Source organism: Sus scrofa, chromosome 6 (genome assembly GCF_054392235.1).
Source record: "Sus scrofa isolate SSC_HxYL_T2T_F1_AM1 chromosome 6, Sscrofa_HxYL_maternal_Yorkshire_Landrace_v2.0, whole genome shotgun sequence".
NCBI classification, from domain to species: domain Eukaryota; kingdom Metazoa; phylum Chordata; class Mammalia; order Artiodactyla; family Suidae; genus Sus; species Sus scrofa.
The window spans coordinates 62,674,814-62,701,582 of NC_139388.1; the positions used below are offsets into that span (position 1 = coordinate 62,674,814).

At 58.6% G+C, this 26,769-nt stretch overlaps 2 protein-coding genes and 1 long non-coding RNA gene across 17 annotated transcripts in view; 1 reads left to right on the top strand and 2 right to left on the bottom strand.

The window, feature by feature from the left end:
• The window catches only part of LOC100622710 (leukocyte immunoglobulin-like receptor subfamily B member 3), a 108,640-nt gene that overhangs the window by 2,605 nt on the left and 79,266 nt on the right, over nucleotides 1–26,769 (bottom strand). For 4 of the 11 annotated variants that reach the window (XM_084962011.1, XM_084962009.1, XM_084962010.1 and 1 more), the window contains exons 1-9: nucleotides 4,417–4,524; nucleotides 4,138–4,316; nucleotides 3,896–3,931; nucleotides 3,439–3,723; nucleotides 3,009–3,314; nucleotides 2,506–2,787; nucleotides 1,935–2,234; nucleotides 1,352–1,393; nucleotides 293–415 (exon numbers count right to left, since the gene is read on the bottom strand). In XM_084962011.1, coding sequence (XP_084818137.1) covers nucleotides 293–415; nucleotides 1,352–1,393; nucleotides 1,935–2,234; nucleotides 2,506–2,787; nucleotides 3,009–3,314; nucleotides 3,439–3,723; nucleotides 3,896–3,931; nucleotides 4,138–4,186 — 1,423 coding nt within the window. In that variant the 5' untranslated portion in view covers nucleotides 4,187–4,316; nucleotides 4,417–4,524. Of the gene's footprint in view, nucleotides 1–292; nucleotides 416–1,351; nucleotides 1,394–1,934; nucleotides 2,235–2,505; nucleotides 2,788–3,008; nucleotides 3,315–3,438; nucleotides 3,724–3,895; nucleotides 3,932–4,137; nucleotides 4,525–26,769 lie in introns of those variants that run through there. The other 7 variants (XM_084962017.1, XM_084962016.1, XM_084962015.1 and 4 more) reach the window with 5 other exon arrangements.
• Nucleotides 172–25,636, top strand: LOC146402464 (uncharacterized). Of its 2 annotated transcripts, none has more exons than XR_014806683.1 (7): nucleotides 172–401; nucleotides 4,607–4,810; nucleotides 13,308–13,584; nucleotides 14,707–15,084; nucleotides 18,257–18,426; nucleotides 23,977–24,178; nucleotides 24,928–25,636. It is a non-coding gene; the product is annotated as an uncharacterized LOC146402464 (long non-coding RNA). The 2 variants fall into 2 exon arrangements; XR_014806682.1 differs by having other exon boundaries at nucleotides 13,334–13,689.
• LOC100622160 (leukocyte immunoglobulin-like receptor subfamily B member 3) lies at nucleotides 16,221–22,306 on the bottom strand. 4 transcript variants are annotated; one of them, XM_084962002.1, is made up of 13 exons: nucleotides 22,195–22,306; nucleotides 22,003–22,038; nucleotides 21,543–21,827; nucleotides 21,095–21,397; nucleotides 20,585–20,881; nucleotides 20,034–20,336; nucleotides 19,430–19,480; nucleotides 18,309–18,440; nucleotides 17,926–17,968; nucleotides 17,810–17,847; nucleotides 17,565–17,617; nucleotides 16,662–16,814; nucleotides 16,221–16,583 (listed from the first exon to the last, which is right to left on the bottom strand). In XM_084962002.1, exons 1-13 carry the CDS (start codon nucleotides 22,226–22,228, stop codon nucleotides 16,437–16,439), a joined length of 1,875 nt encoding a protein of 624 aa, XP_084818128.1. In that variant the 5' UTR covers nucleotides 22,229–22,306; the 3' UTR covers nucleotides 16,221–16,436. The 4 variants fall into 4 exon arrangements, with proteins under 4 accessions (XP_084818128.1, XP_084818126.1, XP_084818127.1 ...); XM_084962000.1 differs by having other exon boundaries at nucleotides 16,662–17,617; XM_084962001.1 differs by having other exon boundaries at nucleotides 22,003–22,306.

Below are 26,769 nucleotides of genomic sequence, written 5' to 3' on the forward strand. Positions count from 1 at the left end.
GATTAAGATCTGTGGGGGTCTGCGAACTAAAAAGACCATCCTATAGAATTAAAGATCGAAACCATAAAATACAAAACTTGCATATGTTTTCAAAAGTTGTAGAAGTTTGGAAAAGCCAAGACGATACTCTAAAATACTTACATTTGCACTTGTATTTAATGTCTTTCTTAGGTTTTTTACTGGGAGAGGATGAAGTTTTCTAAGCTGACCTCACCCATCTCTTCGGTTCCCTTTGGCTGGTGCCCTAAGCCCACCGCCTCCAGGGGCCTGGGTCCCCTTGTTCCCTACTCACCTGACTTCCTGTGTGTGTCCTGACCCCGCTGTCGCTGTCGGATGAGGAGGAAGAGGAGGAGGAGCAACAGCAGGACAAAGGCCACCGAGACCCCGATCAGAAGGCTCAGGTACCATGGGAGGCCTGGGGCACCAGTGACATCATGAACCATTTAATTGAGCACCTACTGTGTGCCAGACTCCTGCTGGGCTCTGTGCATTCATCTCCCCTACCCACATACCCATTTTACAGACCAGGAAACCAAGGCACAGAGAGAAAGTCACCAGCCCCAGGTCACCCAGGCTGGATGGCAGAGCTGGATTTGGAACCCAGGGATGTATTTTTTTTTTTTTCCCTGCTGTCCCCTCAGCACGTGGAAGTTCCCGGGCTAGGGAGGGAAACCGTGCCATAGCAGCGACCCCAGCCACGACAGTGACAGTGCTGGATCGTTAACCTGCTGCATCACAAGGGAACTTCTCTCGTATTTTTCTAAATTATTTTTTTTGGTGCCTTGGCCTCCAGGCTGAAACCAGTGCAGAGACCTGTGCGTCAGACCCAATCCCTGCTCCTCTCCTAGCCCAGCCCAGATCTCCTCTGCAGAGACCTGGCACCTCCCATGGGGTTTGTGTGGAAATGGAGTGTGTCTATCTGGGAGGGGCAGAAGGGAGGGCTCTGGCCTTCCCTAGCTCTAAGCAGGGCCGGACTCTGTGCTGCGGGCTTTCCTGTTGAGCGAGGTAGGGGAGGCCTCCTCTGTGGAGGGTAACCTCAGACTCTTCGAGGAACCCATCCTGTCCACGACTCCAAGGTTGGGAAATAGCAGGACAGTGTGACTTCCAAGCCCTGTTCTTTCCCAAACCCACAGCTGCTCCTTGGGAGGCTGAGTGCCGCTGAGTTTATGGAGGAGGGCGCAGACGTGGCCTGTCCCCCACACAGTGTTGGAGCAGCCTTCTTGTGCTTTGCAGTCAGAGAGGTTGGTGCCAGTGAGAAGAGACTTTCCTTAGGCTGTTAGCTCAGCAGGTGGCTGAGCTACTACTGGTCTCAGCTACTCCCACAACCACCTCCTCAGAGACAGACACTTACCCCTCTGCAGGCCTGACTCCATGAGCCCGTCCTCGGAGCCTCCTGGGGGTCAGGACAGGGGAGATGAGGGGGGATGCTTCCACCTGGCTGAGCCCCTTAAACTCCCTCACCGTGACCCCCATCCCATCACCTACCCACCCTTGAGCCCCTGGAGTCCTGTGGTCTCCCTGTATCTCGGCCCAAATCCCAGCCCTCCTGAGAGACCAGCCATGCCGGAGCCTGTGATCTTGGTCCCTTGGGAATGGAGGCCTCTGCGCACCACCCGCCTTGTGTTGATCTCCCCAAGTGAGGGGCTACAAGGACAGCAGACTAGGGGATCGAGAGGGGTGGCTCTGCCGTCTCCCCCTTTTGGTCAGCCCTGCGTCCTCTCTAGCCTTCTTCTACATTCCAGCAGCATGGCTGGACCCCAGGAATGAGGATGAGGATGGTGGGGGAATGGGAATTGCTACGGCGTTTTCCATTCCTCTGAGAGTTGCTCCCCCTCCTTCTGTGACCCCCTCACGCCCACCCCAGCCCAGAGCTGTCCTGAGGTCAGCACCCTGAACTGACCAGGACCCAGAGGACCAGGTCTGGGGTTCCTTACCTGAGATCAAGAGCTGCAGGGGGTCACTGGGGTTTGACAGCACGTAGGGGGAGGTGCTCTGTGAGGTGTAGCACCTGTAGGTCTCATTGTGGGCTGAGGTCATAGGACTCAAGGTGAAGTTGGCCTGAAGGGGTGCAACCATGTCCTGCAGACGCAGGTTCTGGGCAGGAGCCAGCGACCCCTCCTTGAACAAGTGGAAGGTGTCCAACACGATCTCAGAGAGACACTGCAGGGTCACGTTCTCTCCCCAGGACACTGAGGTCCCTGGATGGGCTGAGAGGGAGGGTTTCCGGTACATTCCTGGAGGAGAGGAGGGGGGATGTATAGAGAGCTGCCTCCTGCCACACAGCCTTGACCCTGAGCTGAGGGACACTGTCCTCTCTCTAGGGACCCTGTCTGGGACCCCTTCTCAGGCCCTCTGTGTGGGTCTCTTATCTCCACACTCCCACCCCCTTTCCCTTAGACCACTGCCCCTTCTCAGCCTCTGTTCCAGGCCCCTCTCTCGGGACCCCATCACCACTGTCTGTCTCCTGGGCACGGAGTCAGACCATGGGCAGGACGGGCTCCTCACCCGCGATCAGGATGTCCAGGGGGGCACTGGGGGCTGACCATGCATCGGAGAGGTTGTGTGCAGCGTAGCACCTGTACCGGCCCCCTCGGGTGTGGCTCACACGACCCAGGGGGAAGTCGGGGCTGTGCTGGCCGTCAAGCCGGAGGGGAGGTGTGCTTCCCTCGTCCTTGGTCAGAGCGAATCTGCCAAAGCCGGCGTCTGAGCGACACTGGAGGGTCAGTCTGTCTCCGAGGAGCACGAGGGAGCCCGGCTGGGCCGAGAGGGAGGGCTCCCTGTACACACCTGGGGAGGTGGGGATGGTGGCCCTGAGGGACGTGCCCCCCACATTGCTCCCTGGGGCTGCAGGGAGAGTTCTCTCTGGTCCCCCTCAAGCTTCCTGCCTGTAGTTCCCCCTGGGAGGCCCGTGTCAGTCCCCTCCCTGATGCCCACTTAGCTGCAGGGCTCCACTGGGCGCTGAGCTTAGGTCAAGGGTCCAGGAAATAGATGGGGCTGGGGGCCCTCACCTGTGACCTGGAGATGCAGAGGGTCACTGGGCTGAGACCACAGGTAGGGATCAGAGCTGGGAGAATCATAGCATCTGTAGGTGCCCCCGTGGGAGGCGTTCACGGGGCCCAAAGGGAAGAGGGCCTCCCTCCTTCCCGAGTTCCCAAATTTCCTCCACGTGCTGCGTCGGGGTGGTTCAGCACCTCCCTCCTTCAGCAGGTGTAGTGTGCCCGACCAGAACTGTGAGCTACAGGAGAGGGACACGTTCCCTCCTGACGCCACCACGGGGTTCGGGTGGGCTGAGAGGGAGGGTGCTCTGTACAGTCCTGAGGGAGCAGGAGGACGGTGTTAAAGGGGGGCCTTCACCCCACTCCCCCTGAGCCCACAGTCTGCTCGCCCTGCCTGTGAGGAGGAGCCCCGGGTGGGAGGGACCCGGGTCCTCCCTCTTACCTGTCACCACGAGGGCCAGGGGGTCACTCCGCCCGGACCAGCTGTTCCTGCTGTGATAAGCACACTGGTACCGCCCTGCATGGCGGGAGCTCAAGGATTCAAAGTGGAACCGGGCTGTGTTTCTGGAGTCCTGTGTGGCTTCATCCTCCCAGAGTCCAGAGTCCCCCACTTTATACAGACGGTAGACCTCAGCCTGTGGGGACCCCTGACACCAGAGGGTCACAGGGCTCCCCTTGGGGACAATGGGTCCTGGGTCAGCCCGGATGGAGGGTTTGGGAAGGACCCCTGGAAAGGAATCAGACCTGGAGTGTCAGGGTGCCCTTCTCCCTCGGCCTGTCTCCCCAGGATTCACCCCTGGGCCCGCCCAGCCTGGTCACCATCAGCCCCACCCGTTGTGCCCCCCTCCCCCAGGACAGAGGCTGGTTGGGTGGAAGCAGGGGGTGTTGGGGGGACTCACCTGCCTGGACCTGGTCCCATGGGCGCCAGCACAGCCCTGGAAGAGAGTCCCCGTGAGCCCCACCCCTCTCCACACAGATGCTCCAGGTCTGGTCTGGCCCCTGGGTGCTGGGGTCAGATCTGGGGCTGAGCCCATCCCCCGCCCCAGAAGTTCTTCCCCGACTGAGGCTCCTGTGTCCCCGGGTCTCTCGGGGCCCAGCCCTGGGGGGAGAGGAGCCCAATCCCTCCTTCCCCATGGCTCACCGAGGCAGAGAAGGGCCATGAGGATCGGGGTCGTGCTGCCGCCTCCCATGGTCCCCAGCCGTTGAGGTGACTCGCCCAGTCCTCAGAGGCAGCGGGAGAGAGAGATGCAGAGTGTGTGACCGAGGCCCAGGCTCCGAGTTGCTCAGCGGGGGTTCCTCCTCAGCCGGACTCCGCTCTCCCTAGAGGATGCGGCCGAGGGCGTGGCCGTCTCTGAGCACCTCTGAAGCCACCTCTGAGCCTCCCCACATCCCCTCCCAGGGTCTGCCCTCCGGCCTCCACCTCCTGCCAAATCCCCATCCAGAGGGCGCCGTTGTCCCAGACCCGGGGGCCGGAGGCAGTGGCAGGGCCCAGGGCTGCCCCGAGCTGTCCGGTTCTCCCTCTGCCTCTGACTTGGGCTGTGGGGTCTGCGGCAAGAACTTCCCTTTCCTGTGCTTCTGCAAATGCACGCCTTGTTCCTGCCTTTCATCAGCGCGTCCTTTTGGTCGGTGTCTGTTGAGCAATGAGCACGTTTGGTCAGGATGGCAGACACTGGGCTTCCTCTGGACTCGCGGGGCTGAGATGAATGAAGCCAGGCATCACCACTGCTTCTGTGGCAACAATTCGGTGTAGTCTTAGGAGACGGTTCCAAGGTGGGGAAAAAACAGGAAAGCAAGACCCTGAGCGTCATGACCAGGTGAGTGTCATGAAGCCTGGGTGCGGGTTGGGAAGGCTCCCCCTGGTGGCTGGATGCGGGGGTGCGGGGGGGTGGGTGGGGGGTGGGCTGTGCTCTGTGCTCTGGGCGGTCCTGGTGGTGGTGGCGTCACCTGGACCAGACAGGTCTTGAGTGGTTCTCAGGAGGGATCGCAGTCAGGCCCTGGGTCACGCAGGGTCTTGAGCACCATGTAAGTATTTTGGATTTTCTCTTTAAAGCAATGGGAAGGTCTTAGGCAGTAGAGAGTGCGGACAGATTTCTCTTTTAAAAAGGCTGCCACCGAGTTCCCGTGTGGCTCAGTGGAAATGAATCTGACTAGTATGCACAAGGATATGGGTTCGATCCCTGGCCTTGCTCAGTGGGGGAATGATCCGGCATGGCTGTGAGTTCTGGCATAATTTGCAGACACGGCTCAGATCCCTTGTGGCTGTGGCTGTGGCTGTGGCTTTGGCTGTGGCTGTGTTGTTGGCCAGTGGTTGCAGCTGCCATTTGAACCTTAATCTGGGAACCTCCATATGCCGTGGGTGCAACACCAAAAAGCAAATAAATAATAACAAAAGTCTGCCACCATGGAGGGGATGTAATGCAGGAGGGCTCCAGTGATAATTAACTTCTTAAGAGCCAACCCCCAATGTCCTGCTGGCTCCCGGATGGTTTGTTGATCGGTGATTTAGGTTGTTCCCCGTGGTTTTCTCATATGACCCTTCCCAGGAACCTGTGGCTCTAAACATGTTCTCAGTGGAGTGGAAAGCAAAAGGCAGGCTTCCTCGTCCGGCAGACAGGCACTGCCATGGCCCGTTCAGTCTGGCCGAAGATGCCGTGTGCGGGGGCGCAGCGCCCAGGGAGCTCTGGGGGTGCGTGTATTCACAGGGAAGGGTTTCCCTGGGATGGGCTTGGCTGAGGAGGGGGCGCTGTGCTCGCAGGGGTGGGTGCGGTTGGGCTCTAGGAAGAGGCTTTGGAGGTGGGAGAGGAATGAGCCCGAAGGATCGGGGGCCTCCTTTGGAGGAGCAGGAAGGAGGTGCATGGGCCGGCATAGACGGGACGTCTCAGGGCTCCCGGGGGTCAGGGACCTTGTGGAGCAGAGCCCAGGGGCCCAGCAGTGTGGATTTGGTGGTTGAGTGTGAGGTGGGGGAGAGTGGGGCTCTGCCGGTGCTTCCAGTGTGGGCCTTGGTTTTCTGGAGGAGCCAACGAGGCCGCCAGCAGCGGGAGAAGGATGCCCACAGGAGTGGGGCCTGGCGGGAGGACGGAGCACTGGCCCTTAGAGGAGGGCACAGTCCTGCCTCTTGACCTGGGGTTGTGGGTTTTCTTTCCTCAAGCACTTCCTTCCACTGAGGTTCTCTCTCTCTCTCTTTTTTTTTTTTTTCCTTTCTGTGGCCACACCCACGGCATATGGAGGTTACCACGGTAAGAGTTGAACTGGAGCTGGAGCTGCCAGCCTACGCCACAGCCCCAACAACACAGGATCCGAGCTGGGTCTGCGACCTTCACCACAGCTCAGGGCAACACCAGCTCCTTAACCCACTGAGGGAGGCCGGGGATGGAAGCTGGGTCCTCCTGGATGCTGGTTAGATTTGTCATCCGCTGAGCCCCAGCGGGAACTCCTTCCCTGACGTCCTTGTTTCTGCAGTTCAGCACCCGCTTTTCTCATCGCCCTTCTTCACGACCTCTGAGTCCTTTCTGCCCTCTTGCTTCCCCTTCCTCCCCCGGGCACAACGCCCTCCTCATCTCAGACCCGAATGCTGTCTCCAGGCACTGGGTAAAAACGCAGGCTGCAGGAAAAGCCGGTTTTAACAAAGGAACCCAGATCAGGCTTCTGTGAGAGCCTGGACCGTCCATCTCCCCGCAAAAAGAGAGTGACGTCAGTGAAGACAAAATAGTATCTGAGGAAAGAAAGAGCCGATCATCTTGTAGGTTTGTTTAAAGCCATGAATTTGCAGGTCCCAGAAGCTTCGCGAATGAAAACCAGCACAGGCTTTATGAAGTCTGCTCATCCATCACAGTCGTAATGAAACCTGTGGAAACGATGAGAAGCGTCCAGAGACGATGTCGTGTTCCATCCGGAGGAGAAGCGGTTCGGACGAGTCGAGCTTCCACCTCTGAAACCAGTGCTGTCAGCAGAGGGGGAGTTCTGGAGAGATGGGACTGGCCGGCCTGGGAGTCTTCCGGCGACATTCTTGGGGCATGAAGGCGAAACGGGCATTGTTAGAGGGAGGAGTGTGGAGAGACTTGCTGCCCGTGGACCTGCTCTAAGGGAAATGGTGAGGGCGAGTCTTCAGGTGGAAAGGCAGCCATTCTTGGGGGCACTTGCAGGGTCCCCAGTGAAGTGAGACCCCCAGGTGGGCAGTAGCAGGTAAAGGCAGCGGGTGTGTTCTCCCCTCAGGTCTTTGAATCCCGTGGGGCTTTTGAAAGCAAACATCGGGTGTGGTGGGGAGTTTGGTGCATGCAGACGAAGACGCAGAGCAGCTGCAGCGAGAGGGCGGGGGGTGCAGGGGTCTTAGGATGGTGCGGGTTCTGTGTTTCTCTGAGGCGCTGACAACATTCGGTCTGACATTGGGCGCGTGTATTATACCGCCTGGTGCAGCCACTTGCACAGCACAGCAAGAGCTACAGCTGGAACACCAGTGGATACAGTGGATACTAAGAAATACTCCCAAAGCCAGAAGGAGGCAGGAGGGGGACACTCGAAGAGCAAACGAGCGGGGACAAGGAGCGGACCGAAGGGCGAGCTTAGAAACAGCCTCGTTGGTCATTCCATGACCTGTAAGCGGTGATAGCACGACAAACTGGTGGACATCGTCAGGCTGGACCAAGAATTAAGGGGCCCCATTTGGGAATTTGGAAATTAAAGGGCACCCTTCTGCCTAATGCACAAGGCAAAGAAGACCTCAGGGAAAACTGGAAACTATTTTGAACTGGATGGAAATGAAAGTACAGCCCCCTCGTCTTTGGGGGATGCAGCCAAAGCCATGTTTAGGGGGAACGGAGACCAGCACGTGTTGGTGGAAGGTCCAGTGTCCACACGGGGGGCAGAGGCTGGAGAGCAGCCCCTGAACCAGCGGCCTCATCCCCGGGTTACCAAGGGCCCTGTGTGTGGTGGGGCTCAGGGGATGGTGACACCGCAGTCAAAGCCCCAAGGGCTGAAGTTCCCACTGTGGCTCAGTGGTTAACGAATTCAACGAGGAACCATGAGGTTGCGGGCTCGATCCCTGGCCTTGCTCACTGGGTTAAGGATCTAGCATTGCCGCGAGCTGTGCTGTAGGATGCAGTCGCAGCTCGGATCCTGCGTTGCAGTGGCTCTGGTGTAGGCCGGTGCCTACAGCTCTGATTAGACCCCTAGCCTGGGAACCTCCATGTGCCATGGGAGCGGCCCTAGAAAAGGCAAAAAAAAAAAAAAGACAGGAAAAAAAGCCCCAAGGGCTTTGTGCCCACCCCTGTGGACACGTCTCCTCCCTGGAGAGCCTCTTCTGCCCGAGTCCGGGGACGTCTCTCTGTCTAGCCTGTTCTCCTGCCCACGAGTGTAGTATCCTGTTCAGCCCCCAGATGTCTGCGCATTGGAAGCATTTTCTAAATTTATTCATTAAGTTTTTTTTTTTTTTTTTTTTTTTTTTTTTGTCTTTTTGCCATTTCTTGGCCCATTCCCATGGCATATGGGGGTTCCCACGCTAGGGGTCTCATCAGAGCTGTAGCCGCCGGCCTACACCAGAGCCACAGCAACGCAGGATCCGAGGCACATCTGCAACCTACACCACCGCTCAAGGCAATGCCAGATCCTTAATCCACTGAGCAAGGGCAGGGATTGAATCCACAACCTCATGGTTCCTAGTCGGATTCGTTAACCACTGCGCCACGGCGGGAACTCCTTTTAAAATGTTTTACTATAGGTGACTTAACCGTGTTCTGTGGCACAGCAAAGTGACCTGTTCATATGCATTGGTTCTTTCCTTCACACCCTCCGCCAGCATATTCCGTCACAAGTGCTCAGATTCCGTTCCCCGGGCGATCCAGCAGGATCCCACTGCTTACCCACCCGCATGCAGCAGCTGGCATCCAGCAAGGGTTGAATGCCTCTGGTCTCCTTAGCATCTTGCTGAGCCCCCGAGTGGGGCTGTAGAGCACCGCTCCCCCCAAACCTGAAGCTGCCCAGCGCTGACCCAGGCCGTGACGCTCTAGACGACAGCTGAGGGTGTCACTTTGTTGGGGGGGGGGCGGAATCGTGGGCCTCCTAGCCCTGTCTTTGGGGAGCTCATCTTGACTTCCGGACCTGTTCCTGGCCCAGGTTTACCCATCCCCCAACAGTGGGTTGCAGCCTTGTGACTTGGTGGGGATGGCAGTGCCCAGGTCGTCACAGGAAGTTCCATCCGCACAGACGCCCGATGTCTCTTTCCTTCAGTGTCTGTTGGGCACCGGAGGCCTGTCAGGAGCCATGTTGCGATGGCCCCTGGCTTTCCGCTGCAGGTGATGGATGAGATGACCTGAACCTGCAGGGACCGAACCTCCCCTCAGCCCCTGGGCTCCGCGAGAATCGCCAGGCCTCCCAGTGCCCACGGGTTCGTCGGGTCCTGGACGGTAGCCCGAGGCTCCGGCAGAGCCCCGATTCTAAAACCGTGGGCTCCCCTCAGACCCGCACCGGTCTCAGTCCCTTGAGAAGTCCCTTGTCCTCTCAGGTATGACACCTGCTGCTTCCACAGTCCAAGGATGCGGACCCAGAGCTGTGCCGCTCTCTGTGCCGGGTGTTGCCGGGTGCGGTGGCGTGTGCCTTGCTGGAGGGGCTGTGTCTTGGCGGGTCTCAGAGAACAGGTCCTCTGCCAGGATCTCTGCTTTGGCAGGCTCTGAATCCTTGAATTTCTTTTTTTCTTAAAAAAAAAAAAAATTCTTCGAGTTCCTGTCGTGGGTCATCGGGTTAAGAACCCGACCAGTATCCATGAGGACGTGGGTTCCACCCCTGGTCTCGCTCAGTGAGCTAAGGATGTGGTGTTGCTGTGAGCTGCGGTGTAGGTCCCAGACGTGGCTCGGATCTGGCGATGCTGTGGCTGTGGTGTACGCCGGCAGCTGTAGCTCTGATTGGACCCCTGGCCTGGGAACCTCCATATGCTGCATGTGTGGCCCTAAAAAAAAGATCTCCCAGCACTCCCAGCACATGGAGCCTATCCCAGAGCAACGCGAACACCCCCACCCTCTCCTGCTCAGGCCCCATTAACAAGACGTCATCAGCCTGGTGGACCAGTGCCAAGGGTCCTTGGGCTGTGCTGTGACCAAGGGCGGGTGGATTTGTCCCTGGACCAAGTGTGAATGTGTACTGTCCCCCCTCCCAGGTGAAGAGGAGCAGCTGCTTACTTCCTGGGGGCACAGCCGCAGTCACGTGACCAAAGGCTGCCCAGTTCTCTCCTGGGGATGGTATCCATGCGGCACAGCAGCTGTGACTGGGGTGGGTGGGCGCTGGGTGAAGTCACGGCACTCCACCATCCAACACCCCCCTTTCTTGGCCAGGCCCATGGCCTGTGGACGTTCTGGAGCCAGGGATGGCATCCGTGCCACAGCAGTGACCTAAGCCACAGCAGTGATAAAGCCAGACCCTGACCTCCCTGGGCCCCTCGGGAACTCCCATCCTCAGGTACCCTTGACCTGTTCTGTTTCTCAGGGGCCAGGCTGCTGTCGTAGGCAGGGCTGTGTGGGGCCCCCCCACCACCTCTCTTGGGTGTGTGAGGGGGGCCCTGGTCCCTGCTAGTCCACCCGAGTGAGGGCTGGTTTGGCTTCACTGTGCAGGGCCTGTCGGAGTTACCTTGTTAGGGAGGAGATTCGCTTTCCTGTCTTTCAAGACTGACTCTGCTTTGGAAGTTGATTCAGAGACTTTGTGGTTCAGTGTATCCTTTTAAGGCTTAAAAAAAAAAAATCTGTGTTACATCTGTGTGTGGGCACATCCTAGGGTTTGTTTGGCCTCCCGAGGAGGGCACGGCTCTGGATGCTTCTTGGTTGCCCCAAGGGCTCAACCTGAACTTGAAACGCCTGTCGTCACTGTGCAGGCTCTGTGAACTGAAGCCAAACTCTCATTTACTCTTGTTTCTCAAAATGTTAGTAGATAAACCAAAGACGCTGGAGTTCCTGTGGCGCAGTGGGTTAGAATCCGACGGTAGCAGTTCCCGCTGTGGCTCAGGGGTTAAGGAACCCGCCTCGTCTCCATGAGGACTCGGGTTCCATCCCTGGCCTCGCTCAGTGGGTTAAGGATCCAGCATGGCCATGGGCTGTGGTGTGGGTGGCAGACGTGGCTGGGATCCTGTGTTACTGTGGTGTAGGTGGGTGGCTACAGCTCTACTTTGACCCCTAGCCTGAGAACCTCCATGTGTCCCAGGTGCGGCCCTAAAAAGACAAATGACCAAAAATAAATAAATAAAAATCTGACTGCAGGAGTTCCCACTGTGGCTGAGCAGTAACAAACACAACTACTATCCACAAGGGTGCAGGTTGGATCCCTGGCCTCGCTCGGTGGGTTAAGGATCTGGCGTTGCTGTCAGCCATGGTGTAGACTGCAGATATGGCTCAGATCGCTGCTGCTGTGGCTGTGGTGTAGGCCAGCACCTGCAGTCCGGATTTAACCCCTAGCCTGGGAACCTCCATATGCTGCAAGTGCAGCTCTGAAAAGAAAAAAGAAAGAAAAGAAAGTAAAAAAGCGGGACTGTGACTGCAGAGGCTCAGGTCGCTGTGGAGGTGGAGGTTTGCCCCCCAGCCAGGCACAGTGGCTTTGAGGGTCTGAAGCTGCCCCTGCCCCCGCCCCCGCTGTGCTCTACGTCTCACCTGTGGCTCAGATTCAGTCCTGGCCTGGGAACTTGCACGTGCTTTGACGGGTGGCCATAAATGTCAAAAAAGGAAAACGAAAGATGCCAACTTCCTTGGAGGACAGCATGCACGAGCTGAGTTTGCTGCCTTGGCGTTTGGAAACCGCGTGCAGCTGGTGCTCGTGGAGGAAAAACAAGCGGGCAGGTGGGACGTGCTGGCCTCCCGGCCACAGCAGTTTCCCGTCTTCTTTCTCACGTCCTGATGCTCCCTTTTCTGGGGCCAGAGCTGCCCTGGCCAGGCCTGTAGGGAGGGGTGCTTGTGACAGAGGCTCTGCTTCACCTTCCCCGGAATGTTCATTCCCCGTCACTGCGAAGGGCAGTTTCCCTGCGTGTGGAACTGGGGGTCGTCCGGTCTTTTCTTTCCGGCCCTTGGAAAGCGTTGGGCCGCTTCCTTCCTGCCTTCGCACGTCGTCGTTGGCTATGTCCTTTGTCATTTGAGGGGGTTCTTCCCTCGGGAGTGGGGTGGTGTCTCGAGGGGGTTCTTCCCTCGGGAGTGGGGTGGCGTCTCCGTCTCGCTGCCTTCAAGGAAATTCCTCTGTCGTTGGACTGCGGCAGGTCCTGGCAGGGGTTTCTCTGGGTTTTTCCTGGTGGGGCTTCCCTGAGTTTCCCGAAGGCATGGATTTAGGCCTTTTGCCAGGTTCGGGGGCAATTTCAGCCGTTATTTCTTGAATAGTTTTCCAGTCTTGTCTTCTCTCTCCTCTGCTTCGAGGACCCAGATCCCAGATCCCAGGGATGTGAGATCGCTGTGACCCTGTTCATATGCTTTCCCAGAGTATGTGCTTCCCGTCGTTCCGATGGAGCAGTTTCTTTTTTTTTTTTTTTCTTTTTCTTTTTCTGGCCTTCTCTAGGGCCCCACCCGTGCCATATGGAGGTTCCCAGGCTAGGGGTCCAATCAGAGCTGTAGCCGCCAGCCTACACCAGAGACACAGCAACTCGGGATCCGAGCCGCATCTGTGACCTACACCACAGCTCACAGAATCGCCGGATCCTTAACCCACTGAGCAAGGCCAGGGATCGAACCCACAACCTCATGGTTCCCAGTCGGATTTGCTAACCACTGCGCCACGACGGGAACTCCCAGATGGAGCAGTTTCTGTGGTTGTAGCTTACACCGTTATTCCCTCTGTCACCTGCTTCCTGCTCTGGAGCCCATCCATCCATGGAGCCTTGTGTTTTGAGGAATGTATCTTTCAGAGCTGCAGTTTCCATTGTGTTCTTCTGTTTCCTCACTGACACGTTCTATTCTTTTTAGATTTACTTTCTGCGTGTGTGTAATTGCTCCTCAAAGCATTTTTTTTTTGGTTTTGTTTTTTGTCATTTTAGGGCTGCACCTGCGGCATATGGAGGTTCCCAGGTCTAATCGGAGCTGGACCTGCCAGCCTACACCACAGACACACCCCACCAGATCCGAACCGAGTTTTCGACCTACACCGCAGCTCATAGCAACACTGGATCCTTAACCCACCAAGCGAGGCCAGGGATCAAACCCGCAACCACATGGTTCCTAGTCAGATTCATTTCCGCTGCGCCATGTCAGGAACTCCGCAAAGCGTGTTTATTGTGGCTGTTTTACAATCCTTTTGGAGAATGCCAGTATCTGTGTCACCTCGGTGTTAGCATCTGATAACAATGTTTATTTCTCCCTCCAGATGAGCTTCTCCTGGTTTGTGTGCAGGTGGATGCTTTTTCCAGTCGGGACCTGGACGTTATGCTACGAGGCTCTGGGTCTCAGCTAAGGAAACCGTCTGCCACAGAAGGACTTTTCCGACCCATGCGGACTCCTTCCTGCCAGGTGGAGGGGACAGTCAGGTGCCCGACGCGGTCTCCTCTGACAGCCTCTGTGTCACTCCCGGGGCCTCCGCAGTCGTGGTGCCTTTTCCGCTGCCTTCCCTCCACTCTTCAGAGCACAGAGCGACTGTGGCTCAGGTGCAGACCACGGCCCTCAGGCAAATATCACACGAAAGGGAGGCACACAGACACCTGCTTTTCCCAGCGCTCATAAAAGCTATGTGTTCACGGCAGTGTTGTCTAGTGAGTGTGCAGTAACACTGTGTGTGTCAAAAACCAATGTGGGGAGCTGCTGCTGTGGCTCAGCGGGTTACAAACCCGACTAGTATCCATGAGGACGCGGTTTTGATCCCTGGCCTCACTCTGTGGGTTAAGGATCCTGTGTTTCTGTGGCTGTGGTGTAGGTCGGCGGCTGCAGCTCCGATTTGACCTCTCGCCTGGGCACTTCCATATGCTGAGGGTGGACCCCTAAAAAAAGCAAAAAATACCAGGAGTTTCCAATGTGTTGCAGTGGAAACGAACCCCACTAGGAACCATGAGGATGCAGGTTCGATCCCTGGCCCCACTCAGTGGGTTAAGGATCCGGCGTTTCCGTGAGCTGTGGTGTAGGTCGCAGACGTGGCTTGGATCCTGTGTCGCTGTGGCTGTGCAGTAGGCTGGCCACTGTAGCCTCGATCGGACCCCTGGCCTGGGAACCTCCATATGCCGCTGGTGTGGCTTCCCCCAAAAAAACCAAAAAAAAAAAGAGAATGATTTCTGAGGAGTGATTTTTCTCAGGGTTACTTGTGATGCTGCTTCCTGGCTTAAATCCTCATTTTCTCCCCAATGAAACGTAAGTCTCAAGAAAAAAGAAAGAGTTTTGGAGTTCCCTGGTGCCTCAGTGGATTAAGGATCTGGCATTGTTACTGCTGTGCCTCGGGTTCCATCCTTGGCTGGGAAATATCCACGAGGTACAGGCATGACCAAAAAACCCAATTTATTGTAGATGTTTACAGATGCTTTGATAAATGATAGTATAGGTTCTTTTATTTCTGAGTTTTAAATTATAGATTGGTGATGTCTTTAATCAAAAGCTTTTCATCTTTTGGTATATATATATATTTTTGGCCACACTCATGGCATACCCAAATTCCAGGACCAGGGATTGAACCCATCATCAGAGCCACAGCAGTGACAATGCTGGATCCTTCACCTACTAGAGCTACCAGGGAACTCCATCAGTATTTTTTTCTATTTAATCTTTTTCTCTTTTTGGCCAAGCCCATGGCATATGAAGTCACTGGGCCAGGGATAGACTCCAAGCCACAGCTGTGACGTTGGTAGCAGCTGCGACAACAGCGGATCCTGAAGCCGGCCGCCGTGTTGGTCTGGGGTTGGAACCCACGCTGCTGCAGAGACAATGCCTGGATGCTTAAGCTGCTGCACCATAGTGGGACTCCCTCTGTCATCTTTCAATGTTTGACGAGTGTTGGTTGGCTTTGGAGGATGAAACCCAGAACAGAAAAGCAGAGCTCCCTGCGCGTTCCCTGTCTTCGAGCTCCCTGGCCAGGTGTTGGTATCTGTTCGGCTTTGCTGTGGCCGAGTCAGATGTGCTGGGGAGAGCAGTCCGGTCCTTCCCTGTTCTCTGGAGCAGCCGGGGTAAGTCCGCTGTGTGTCTGTGCGTGTGTGTGTTTCATAAGGATGTGCTTGTTCAGAAGCACGTGAAATCCAGACTCATTTCCAGACGCAGAGGCCACTTGGGGGTCAAATTTTAAATCACAGCTTCAACGTATTTAGCATAAACCACAGTTCTGATCTGTTTTTGCCTTTTTTTTTTTTTTTTCCCGTTTCAGGGCCACACCCGTGGCCTATGGAAGTTCCCAGGCTAGGGGTCGAACCAGAGCTGCAGCTGGCAGCCTCGACCACAGCCACATCGACACGGGGTCGGAGCCACATCTGTGACCTAGAACACAGCTCATGGCAACGCCGGATCCTTCACCCACTGAGTGGGGCCAGGGATCCAGCCTGCATCCTCATGGATCCTAGTTGGGTTCATTACCGATGAGCCATGACGGGAACTCCAAGGTTTGTTATTTCTGTTTATCTCCATCATTTTAGTAAATTGTATTTTTAAGGATTTTTGTCCCTCAAACCTGTCTGGATTTCATCTGAATTTTCTTGTGGCATAAAATTGTTCACACAGTTCTATTTATTTGTGTATTTAGTTTTTCTTTTCTGGCCTCCCTGCAGCATATGGAATTCCGAGGCCAGGGATGAGGTCTGAGTCGTACGCAGTGTCTGCGGCAATGCTGGACCCTTAACACCCGGTGCCAGGCCGGGGATCAAACCTGCATCCTAGTGGTCAGAGATCCTGCTGATTCCGTGAGCCACGGTGGGAACTCCATAAAGTTCTTTACTTAAAACTATAGGGGAGTTCCCTTGTGGCTCAGTGGGTTAAGGATCCGGCATTGTCATTGTTGTGGTGAGGGTTTGATCCCTGGTCCAGGACCTTCTGCATGATGCAGCCGTGGCCAGAAAAGAAAAACCCCAGAAAACCCCATCTGTAGGGTCTGCGTAGTGTCCCGACAAGGGTCACGTGTGCCTTCGTCCCTTGACCCTTGGTTCCCGTGCCTGGGGTTTGAGCGTGTGATCGGTGTTGGCAAGAATGGCATGTTGGCTCTCTGGATTTTCCTCCAGTTTTTGCTTGTCCTCCTTGGTAGTGATTCTTGTCATTCTAATTTCCCTCCTTCTACCTTCGTTTGGAATAATGTACGATTCTCTTTCCGAATCCCTGGTAGTTGAGAGGTCTGTTACTTTATTTCCAACATGTAGGGTTGTAAGTTCTTTTGGATGGAAGGTGACCCCAGAGGGCCCCCAGAGCTCCCGGAGTCTGTGTGAGGAGTCCCGGCTGGCGGGTGGTCCTTAGGGGGTGTCCATGGCCAGCAGCTCCCGTGCCTGCTGGGGTGCCTGCAATCCAGTCCCTGGAATGCGGGGTCTGGGTCCTTGGGGGGCTAGCGGATGGCGAGAGCAGCATACACGCTGGGCTCTGCTGGGGGCTCCCCAGACTGGGAGGAAGGGGGTGCCGTTGTCCCCCGACTGAGGGTCCCGTGGCTCAGCTGGGCGTAGGTCACGTCCTGGGCATCTGCAGATGCAGCAGCCTGCAGTGGGGGAGAGAGAGTCCAGCTGTACCTCTGGGGTGAGGGGCAGCCTGGGGGCCCAGAGAGGCAGACACCCACCTGACCGTCCCCCTGCCTGTCGTCTTCGGCTGGTCTGTCCAGCAGTGCCCCCGACGGGGAGGAAGGAGAGGGGGCCACCCCCTGCCTCACTCTCGATCTGGAGTGGTTGACCTGGGCGTAGGTCTGCTCCTGGGGTGCTCCATGCTTCCCGTTCTGCTGGAGGGAGACGGTGAGACAGAAACAGCACCTCCCAGGTCCCGCTGCCCTCCTGCAGTCAGTGTTCCCCTCTGTGGTCCGCTGGGGGCCCTTTCCTGATGGAATCGCCAGGGCTCCCTCACACCTTGGGGCCTCTGGACACTTTCCGGGGTCCTGATTCTGTCTCAGCACCTGTCCTTGCTCATGTGGCTCCAGCCACACCTCCCACCTTCCTGCCACAGCCCGTCTCGGCCTCAGCCAGGAGCTTTGGACGTGCGGCCCCCCCGTCAGCACCCAGTCCCCTTCTCTTGCTTTATCTCCCTGAGTCCGAGGAGCCTGCCTGCCCATCTGCATAGCCTCTCTCTCCCCGCTGCAGGGGAGCTCAGGCAGTGTGGACCGTGCTCCCTCTGCAGCTGCAGCACCTACAGGGGGCCGGGCAAGGTGCCCTCCTGGCCCCATCTGTGGGGAGCAGGAAGGACGGGAGCCTGGGCACTTGCGGGCCATTCCCTTATCCACGCATCCTCCTGAGCCGCGGGGCTGCATCCAGCACCAGAGGGTCAGACAGGACGAGGAATCGAGAGAGGGGACCCCAAAGGTGGGGCCACAAGTGAACAGGAGGGGGAGCCACAGGGGGACGACCCGGGGGCCCAGAGGAGAGGCCGGTGTGGGTGCTGTTGGAGCTGGGGTTTGGGCACTGAGACGGCTGCACCGGGTGAAGTTGGGCCACGAGAAGGTCTTTGGTGGCCTGGCCAGGAGCAGGGGTCTCACCAGATGGTCCAGCTCCGTCCCCTCCTCAGACTGTGTGTCCTTCACGGAAGCATCTGCTGGGACAGAAAGGGGAGGGGGGCCTTGCTGGGCAGGACTCCCTGAGATCGCTCAGGGCTGGACCCCCTGTACCCAGAAGGCAGGTTATGGGTGGTGCATCAGTCCTCGTCCCCCACCCCAGGGATCCCCCCCCCCCCCCGCAGAGCTCTCCGCCCCCACCCCCAGGGCCACCCTCCTCTTCTGCTCACAGAGGTTCTGGTCCTGGGCATCGGCGGCTGGGCTGGAGCTGGGAGGAGATGGGGGTGTTAGGGGCGGACGGGGCTGCGGGCAGCTGGGAGCCTGGGGTCTTTGGGGCAGGAGTCACCTGTTCTGCAGGCCTCTGTCCTCGGGCTCTGGGTCTGCAGCCCCTGCAGGAAGTCGGAGGTCAGCGTTGCCCTGGGCGGGGTCAGCGGGCACACCTCAGCCTGGGCCTGTTATACCCCTGCTCCACGGGGCTCCAGGGCAAGAAGGAAACCCTGACTCCTTCCCGCACGTGGGTGTCAGTGTTTCAGGAGATGAGACCCGAGAAACCCCCTGCATGTCTGCCTATGACCTGACGTTAAGAGTTTTCATTCCAGATTTTCAGACCTGAGACTCTGGACCATCTCCTTCTAAGCTGACCTCACCCACCTCTTTCTTTGGTTCCCGTTGGCTAGTGCCCTAAGCCCGGCGCCTCTGGGGGCCTGGGTTCCCCTGTTCCCTGCTCACCTGACTTCCTGCGTCTGTCCTGACCCTGGTGTCGGTGTCGGTGTCGGAGGAGGAGGAAGAGGAGGAGGAGGAGGAGCAGCAGGACGAAGGCCACTGAGACCCCGATCAGAAGGCTCAGGTACCATGGGAGGCCTGGGGCACCAGTGAGGTCATGAGCCATTTAATCGTGCACCTACTGTGTGCCAGACTCCTGCTGGGGTCTGTGCATTCACCTCCCCTACCCACCCGCCCATTTTACAGATGGGGAAACTGAGGCCCAGACGGGGAAATCAGGGCGCTGGGCGACCCAGCCTGGACGACAGCCCTGGGACTGGCACCCAGGACTCTGGGCTCCCTGAGCTCTCCTCGTGCTGCCCCCCAGGCGGACTCCCGCTTCCTGCTCGGGGTCTCCTCCTGTGCAGGGGGCCCTGTCCCAGGGTCTCATCTGGTACTGAGGGTCCTTCCTTAATTCCCTGCCCTCCCCAGCCCAGCAGGGCTGGTGGGGGGACTGCCTGGGGTGGAGTCTGCGTCCCCCACCCCCAGGTGCACCCCTTGCAGGCTCTGGTGCTCTGGGAAGGTCCGGGTTGGGCTGGGGGCTGTGTCCCCCCGAGCTCTGTGAAGCCCAGTTTCACTGTGCCTCACCTGATGGCAGCCCTGTGATCCCGGGGCAGGGGACCAGGGAACCGGCCAACCTCGGACCCGAGACTCTGAGGAGGGAGGCCCCTGGCTGATCTGACAGTGGGAGCTGGGACTGCAGCCGGGAGTCTGAGCCCAGCCCTGGTGCTTCCCCCTGGAGCTGAGCTCCCCAAGCTGATGGGGAAGGGCCTGGACCCCTGGACCCTGTCCTGCCCCCTACCCCACCTGCCCACAGTGTCACCATCAGGCCGAGAGGGGACAGGCCCCCATCCAGTCCCTCCTGGGGGCCTCCCTGTGAGGCCTCCTGTCCCTGGGGGGTCCCGCCAGAATCAGACCTGCAAGGACCCCCGGGCTCTGTGCCTCGACCCTCTCTTTTGACACGTGAACAGACGGAGGATGTGGGGGGGGGTGCGGGTGTCCAAGTCCATTTGTCCAGAGGTGCCTGACTTGGGGGCACAGCCCCGCCCTGCCCCCCGTGGACCCCCCCTCCACAGACCCGCACTCACCACTGAGGGGGCCTGAGTCCGTGGTGGGGAGGGGCGGATCCTGGGAGCCTCCTGGGGGTCAGGATGGGAGGTGAGGGGGCTGGTCCCAACATCTCCCTCCCCATGACCCCCTTCACCCACCCCCCAGAGCCCCTGGAGCCCTGGGGTCCCCCCCCAATCTCTGCCCAACCCCACCCCACCCTAGGACACAAGCTGCGCTGGGATTGGAGCAGGAGTTAGGTCAACTGAGAGCTCGAGGGACAGGCCTGGGGCCAGTGGTGCACTCACTGGACAGAGGCCCCCGTGACTCCCCAGCTTTGAGTTGGGCCTGTGGGTGGGGATGGGGCCCCAGAGGATCCTGGGAAAGGGCTGTGGGTGGGTGAGGGGTTGCAGCTCCTTGGGGGCTCCCCATCTCCACTCACGCTCCTCCCTGAATCTGCCCTGGGGCCGCCCCATGGCCTTCTCCCTCCTCCCCCGAGGACCCTGGAGATGAGATGGGGGAAGGGGGCAGGATCCCTCCATCCCCCTGGGGGGTGACCCTCCCTTGAGTCCCCTTCACTGCACCCTAGAAAGGGGGTCCCCCTAGAGCTGGCCATGGGGACACACAGAGGACAGGTCCCCTCACCTGAGACCACGAGCTCCAGGGGCTGACTGGGCTGTGACAGCAGGTAGGGGTCCCTGCTGCGTGAGCCATAGCACCTGTAGATGCCCCTGTGGGCCGAGGTCACAGGACCCATGGAGAACTGGGCCTGGTTCTGCCCAGCTCGGGGCTGTGACCTAAGACGCAGCGTGGCATGGGCCGCCCCCTCCTTGGACAGAAGGAAAGTGTCCATCCGACTCCATGACTGACACAGCAGGGTCACGTTGTGTCCTGTGGCCACCGAGGGGCCCGGCTGCACCGAGATGTAAGCTGTGCCACCGAGCTGTCCTGGAGAGAGGGGGGTTGTGAGGGGCTGCCGGCCGGCCTGGTTCTGAACAGAGACTCGGCAGGGCCTCTCTGAGCACCCTCCTCTGTGTGTGTCTGTGTTTCTCTGAGCCTCTTCATCCCCCCACCCTCTGTCTTCCTGTCCCTCCCCCCCTTGGGACCCCTCCCCCTGGTCCCAGCATCCCCCCTGGGGCTCCCCCAGCAGGGCCTGTGCAGAGGCTGGGTCCCCGCCTGACCCGCTGGCTCCTCACCTGCCACCAGGATGTCCAGGGGGTCACTGGGGGCCGACCACAGGGAAGAGAGGTTGTGTCCACCGTAGCATTTGTACCGGCCCCCATGGAAGCCGCTCACCTGGCCCAGGGGGAAGTGGGCCTGAGAGAGCCCAGCCTGGGGCTGCCAGGCAGGGCGCTGGCGGAGGACCCGTGCCCCCTCCTTGGCCAGAGCAAACCTGTCATAGCTGATGGCAGAGCGACACTGGAGGGTCAGGCTCTGTCCAGAGGCCACGACAGGGCCCTGCGGGGTCAGGAGGGAGGGCTTCCCAGAGTCCCCTGGGGAGAGAGAGCCCTGGGTTAGGGGCTGCTTCCCCCATGACCCCCTTGTCCCCCCTGACCCCCAGGTCTCACTGTCTCTCACACTCTGGGTTCTGGTCCGGGAGCCCCACCCCCTCAGCCACCGCCTCACATGGGCTCTGCTCTGAGCCAGGCCCCCAGGGACCTGCCTGGGGCCCCAAAACCTCTGGGACCAGGCTGGGCCCCCCTCACCTGAGACCAGGAGCTCCAGGGGGTCACTGGGTTCTGACCACACCTGGGGTTTGTCTCTGAAACAGCCATAGCATCTGAACGTCCCCCTGTGGCTGGGGGTCATGGGGCCCACAGGGAACAGGGCCCGGGTCTGCCCATCGGGGCGTCTCTGTGTGTCCAGGGTCCAGGAGGACTTGTGTTCTCCTTCCTTAGTCAGGATGAACCTGTCATATCCGTGCCGTGAGCCACACTGGAGGGTCACGTTCCCTCCTGAGGCCACCACAGGGCTGGGCAGGGCTGAGAGGGTGGGTTTTCTGTGGGCTCCTAGGAGAGAAGGAGGCAGCTTGTTACATGGGGCTCACAGCCCCTGAGCTCCCCCAGGGCTGGGCTGTGAGCGGGACCCACCCTGAGAGCAGACTCCCTTCCTGAGGGCAGAGCCTGAGGCTGGGCCCCCTGAGTGTCCTCTCACCTGTCACCACCAGCTCCAGAGTGGCACTGGGCTCTGACAAGGCAGCGTGGTTAATGTAGTAACAGCGGTATCTCCCTGCATACTCCTCGTTCATGTCCGGGATGGAGAATTTGGCCTTGTCCCCAGCCTCCAGTGGGGTCTGTCTGTCCCAGGGAGTTGAGCTTCCCTCTTTATCCAGATGGAACTCCTGGGCCCCCAGGGTCCCGAGACACCAGATGGTCACAGGGCTCCCCCAGGTGACCAGAGGGCCTGGCTCAGCCCAGAGGGTGGGTTTGGGGAGGGTCCCTGGAAGGACAAGAGAGACCAGGTCACAAGACCTCCCCACCCCCAGGCCCCCAGCTCTCAGCCCAACCCTGCCTGGCTCCCCCCCCTCCCTGCCGTCTCCATGCCCAGTGCCTGGGGGTGGCCCCTTGTCCCCACGGAGGAGAGGAGGCGCTGGGACCCCTGGGCACTGACTCACCTGCCTGCATCTGCGTCCCCAGGCCCACACTCAGCCCTGGAAGAGAGTACCCATGAGGACTCGCCCTGGACTCTGAGCAGAACCTCTCGTGCCCGGGCGCCCCCTGGGTGCTGGTGTCCCGAGAGCACAGGCTGGTGTGGGGAGGGGGCGGGTCCCACCCGGAGCAGGGCTTCCCCTCGCCCTGCATCTCACCAAGGCAGAGCAGGCCCGAGAGCATGGGGGTCATGGCGTCTCCTCCCCGTGGTCCAGGCTGTGCAGCTGGAGGAGAGCCCGGCGCCCTCAGGACAGACAGGGCCCAGGGTGTGGCCCCTCGGAGGCCGGTCCTCCCTGTCACGGGGTTGTTACCTCAGCAGCCCCACAGGAAGGGGAACTGCCTCTTCTCAGGAGCCTGGTTCTTTTTTTTTTTTTTTTTCCTTGTCTTTTTAGGGCCCCTGTTGCTGCATATGGAATTTCCCAGGCTATGGTGGCATCAGAGCTCGCAGGTGTCAGCCTGCAAGACGGCCATGGCAACAGGGCATCCGAGCTGCATCTGTGTCCTACACCGCAGCTCGTGGCCTCACCGGCATCTTAACCCACTAAGCAAGGCCGGGGTTTGTTACCACTGAGCCATGCCCACAACTCCCCTGGTTCTTGTTTTGGGGACAGTCTTGGTGCCTTCCTGGCATCCCTGTCCAGTGTTGGGGACCAGGGCCCGTCCTTCCCTCTGAGAGGCTCCCCCTGGGGTCTGTTCCCTCCCCAGCCCGCCCACCAGCACGTCCCTGTGGGTGCTGGGAGTGGACGGGGCCACAGACCCTGGCGATGCTTCAGGGAAGATGCAGGTGCCCACCACAGCCAGGGCTCAGAGCAGTGCGGACCTGTGTGTGGCATCCGAGTCCAGCTCAGGCAAGGTGGCAGTGAGCTGGGAGGGGAAGAAGGAAGTTGCGGGAAGCAGAGGCTCCTCTGCTCCTGGCCCGGAGGGCAGGCTTCTGTCTGTCCCACCCCTCCAGGGGCTTCTCTGTGTCTCTCCTGCAACAGCGTCCCCCCCACCTCCATGGGCTCATGCCCTGAGCTCTTCCTGCCTCTTCCCGCCCCTTGGTCCTTGGTGGGGCCTCCTCCTCCTCCCGAGGTCCTGCCTTGAAGCTTTAGAGGACCCTGATGTGGGTGAAGGCTTCCTTTGAAGGAAACCACTTCCTTCAAGTGTCTCCTCTGCTCCTGGAGCCTCGAGAGCAGTGCCCTTTCTCTGAGCCTGAGTTTCCTCCTCTGCCTGTTGTCAGGAACCCCACTCCTGGGAGGGGCTGTGGGCTGAGTGGTGGCTGGGTCCCCTGGAGGACCGGTCATGTTACCTTCCCGATTGAGTGACAGAAGGACCGGGTTGGGACATGAAAGGGCCGTGGGCTCAGACTCCCTGGCAAAGTGGATGCTTGCTGTGCCCCACCACCAGCACCACCGCCCCCCCCGCCCGGAGCTGGGCTCTGCTGTGAACCCTGAGAAAGGCCCCTCAGACCATTTGTGACCCAGGTAGCCACAGGCCCAGGCAGAAGAAGAGGAAGAAAGTTCCCAGAGTGGAGAGGGGCCCAGGGAAGGAGTGGAGAGGCCCCGGGGGTCCAGCCCCTCCAGCAGGTGCTGCGTCTGAGACCTTGGACCCCGCGGGGCCCTAGCGGCTGCCGGCCTGCCCTGGTCAGCCGGACTCGCAGGAGCGCCCTGGGAGAAGCCTGCTCTGCAGGCTGGGTGTGCGCCCCAGCGGGCGTCCAGGGCCCCTCCGGAGGGGGACCAGGCCGCGGACCACAGGCTGCCGAGGAAGGGGGCCGGTACGTGCGAGGTGAGGCATCAGCGTGAAACCCGTTGCGCCCTCCTGCATGGAGCCCGTTCCCATCTCTGGAAAGGAGGTGGCGGCAAGCGTGTGGGTTATGTGCTAGAAGACCCGGCAGTTTCTGAGATAGAAGTGTTAGCAATGACAAATGCAGTGGCATTAACACATGAGAACTTGGATCGCAGGAGGGGGCACGCGAGCGAGGCCCATCGTGCAAGAGGAAAGCGAATTGCGGAGCGGTTCTGCATGCTGCGCAGAGAGGTGAGAAGTGGAAGTTCCAGATCCTGGAGGAGAAGTTGCCGGGCCCCCTTGGTGTCTGCTGTGGGCATCAAAAGGAAAGAAGCTCCTGCTCAGGACACAAGTACCCGGATTTCACACTGTGTGGATGTGAGTTCAGGATCTGACTGCAGTGGCTCGGCTGTCTGTGGAGGCGGGCGTTGGTTCCCCAGGCCGGTGTAGAAAGTTACAGGCTCTGGTGTTGCCCCAGCTGATGTGGCTTGGATTCACTCCCTGGCCCGAGAAACTTCCATATGCTGTGGGGGGAATGAGAGAGAGAGAGAAAGAAAGAGCTGAGCGTTTTGCAGAGGTGAAGACAGACCAGCCCGGTGCTAAAATGCAAGATTTAAAAGGGACATCTGGGAGTTCCCGCTATGACGCAGTGTAAAGGAAACCGACTAGGAACCATGAGGTTGTGGGTTGGATCCCTGGCCTCGCTCAGTGTGTTAAGGATCCAGCATTACCTTGAGCTGTGGTGGTCACAAATGTGGCTCAGATCTGGCATGGCTGTGGCTGTATTTGGGGTGTAGGCCAGCAGCTGTGGCTCCCATTCGACCTCGAGCCTGGGAACCTCTATATGCGTGGGTGGGGCCCTAAAAAGCAAAAAAACCCAAAAACCAAAAAACACCCCCCCCCCAAGAAACCAAAAGAAATAAAACAAACCAAAAGACTTCTGTATCTTGAGCCTTCCTGGTAAATGAAGAGAAGGAAGGGCAAATTAGAAAAACCGTTTCCTGCCCTGAACTGTACGCTTTAAAATGGCTAATTCTATTTTGTGGACATTTCTACTTAAAAAATTCAAGGAGGACTGGCGGGGGGCCCTAAAAATGTCCTAAATGTTTTCTTCTGGAAAATGAAAGGTACCACCGAGAGAATGACGAGCCAACATTGGGCTGCGACGGCACCGAACCAGAAAGTGATGCCCGAAGATACTGGAGAAGCACATCAAGGAATGAATGGTGAGAGAGTGTATTGGGGGCCTACTTGTTTGTAAGGGTCAACAGGGCCCGGGTCATCAGGGGAGAAATCCCTGAACACAGAGAGATCCTGGCACCTCGGACCCTGTCGAGCTGGGTCTCCCTCACTCCTCAGGCTGCATCTGTTGTGGTCACACCAAGGCCTGTGGCTGTTCCCAGGGCGGGGGTGGAAGCCAGACCCCAGCAGTGACAAGGCCGGGTCCTTCCTGGGTTGCGCCGTGAGGAGGAGGGGGAGGGGAGGTTTTCCAGTGTTTTCTTCTTGTACTTTTATGGTGTCATTCCTATCTTTAAGTTTTTAGGAGTTCCCATCGTGGCGCAGTGGTTAACGAATCCATCTAGGAACCATGAGGTTGCAGGTTCGGTCCCTGCCCTTGTTCAGTGGGTTGAGGATCTGGCGTTGCCGTGAGCTGTGATGTAGGTTGCAGACGTGGCTCGGATCCCGAGTTGCTGTGGCTCTGGTGTAGGTCAGTGGCTACAGCTCCGATTAGACCCCTAGCCGGGGAACCTCCATATGCCGCGGGAGCGGCCCAAAAATAGCAAAACAAAACAAAACAAACAAACAAAAAAAAACCAAAACAAAACAAAACAAAAAGTTTTTAAACAATTTTTTTTTTTTTTGGCCAAGCCAAGGGCCTGCAGAAGCTCTGGGGCCAGGGAGCCAGTCCTTCCCCTGCCGGACCACCAGGGCGCTCGCCATGGTTAAGTCCTGAACCCATTCTGAGTGGGATTTGTGTGTGGGGTGTGTCTGGGGCCCAGTGCCGTCCTGTGTGTGGATGTCTCGTGTCCCCACCATCATTTATTTATGGAAGGGCTGTCCTGCCCCAGTCGTGTGTTCTGGCACCCTGTCAAGGATTAGCTCACGGCTTCTCGAAGACAATTCTTTCGCCTCATCCGTCAGATAACTCACAGGTGTCTGATGTGCTTTGGTCCGTTGATGGGGATTTATCCTGTGGCATTGGCAGTGTCCCATTTCCCTGAGTCTTCGTGTTCCTCGTTGCTTTGCTCTGGTGTCTGTGGGTTTGCCCATCAGCCCATTAGAGATTCTGGAAGCTCTGAAAGATTTTCTGTGGACGTGCCAACTCTGCTTTGCCTCCCTCCTGGGGAGAAGATGCCGAGTTGCTTGCCTTGGCCCTGCCCTCAGCCCTGCACCCCATTTCCCTGAGGGATGAAGGGGGAGGCTGAGGCAGGGGGCAAGCTCCCTGTTCCTCCTACAGACGAGGGCCCCTCCCCTCGTTCTTGCAGGTTGGCTGTGCCCCTGCTGAGAGTCCTGTCCCTTTTCCGAGTTCTTTGTTGCCGCCACGTGTGCCTGAAGTCCCGGCGCTCCCTGTGCTCTGAGTGGAGTGGCAGGCAGGTCTCTCAGGGGACACCTGAAGCCTGGGGATGTCACCTGCAGCCTCACTCACTGTTCTCAGAGGGAGGGAGAAGCCTGGGCAGAGGGCGGGGGCCTCTCAGTGTGGAGTACCAGCCTCGGGGAGGGGTGCCAGGGCTAAAGAGAAGCTGCAGTTTTACTCCATTTCAAAGTTTTTTCTTGGGCTTTTGCTTATCCGCGGTGCTGCAACTCATCTGGACACTGGAGTTTGCAGGAAAGTTAATTGGCCGAAATATTGTTTTATCAGCCTCTCTAACTGAAGGGTCTTTAAAAAGACCCTGTGCTGGCCCAGCTGGGCACACAGTCTTTGAGGTATTCACGCGGGGTTTCCCGAGGGCAGACTCTTCATTGGAGGG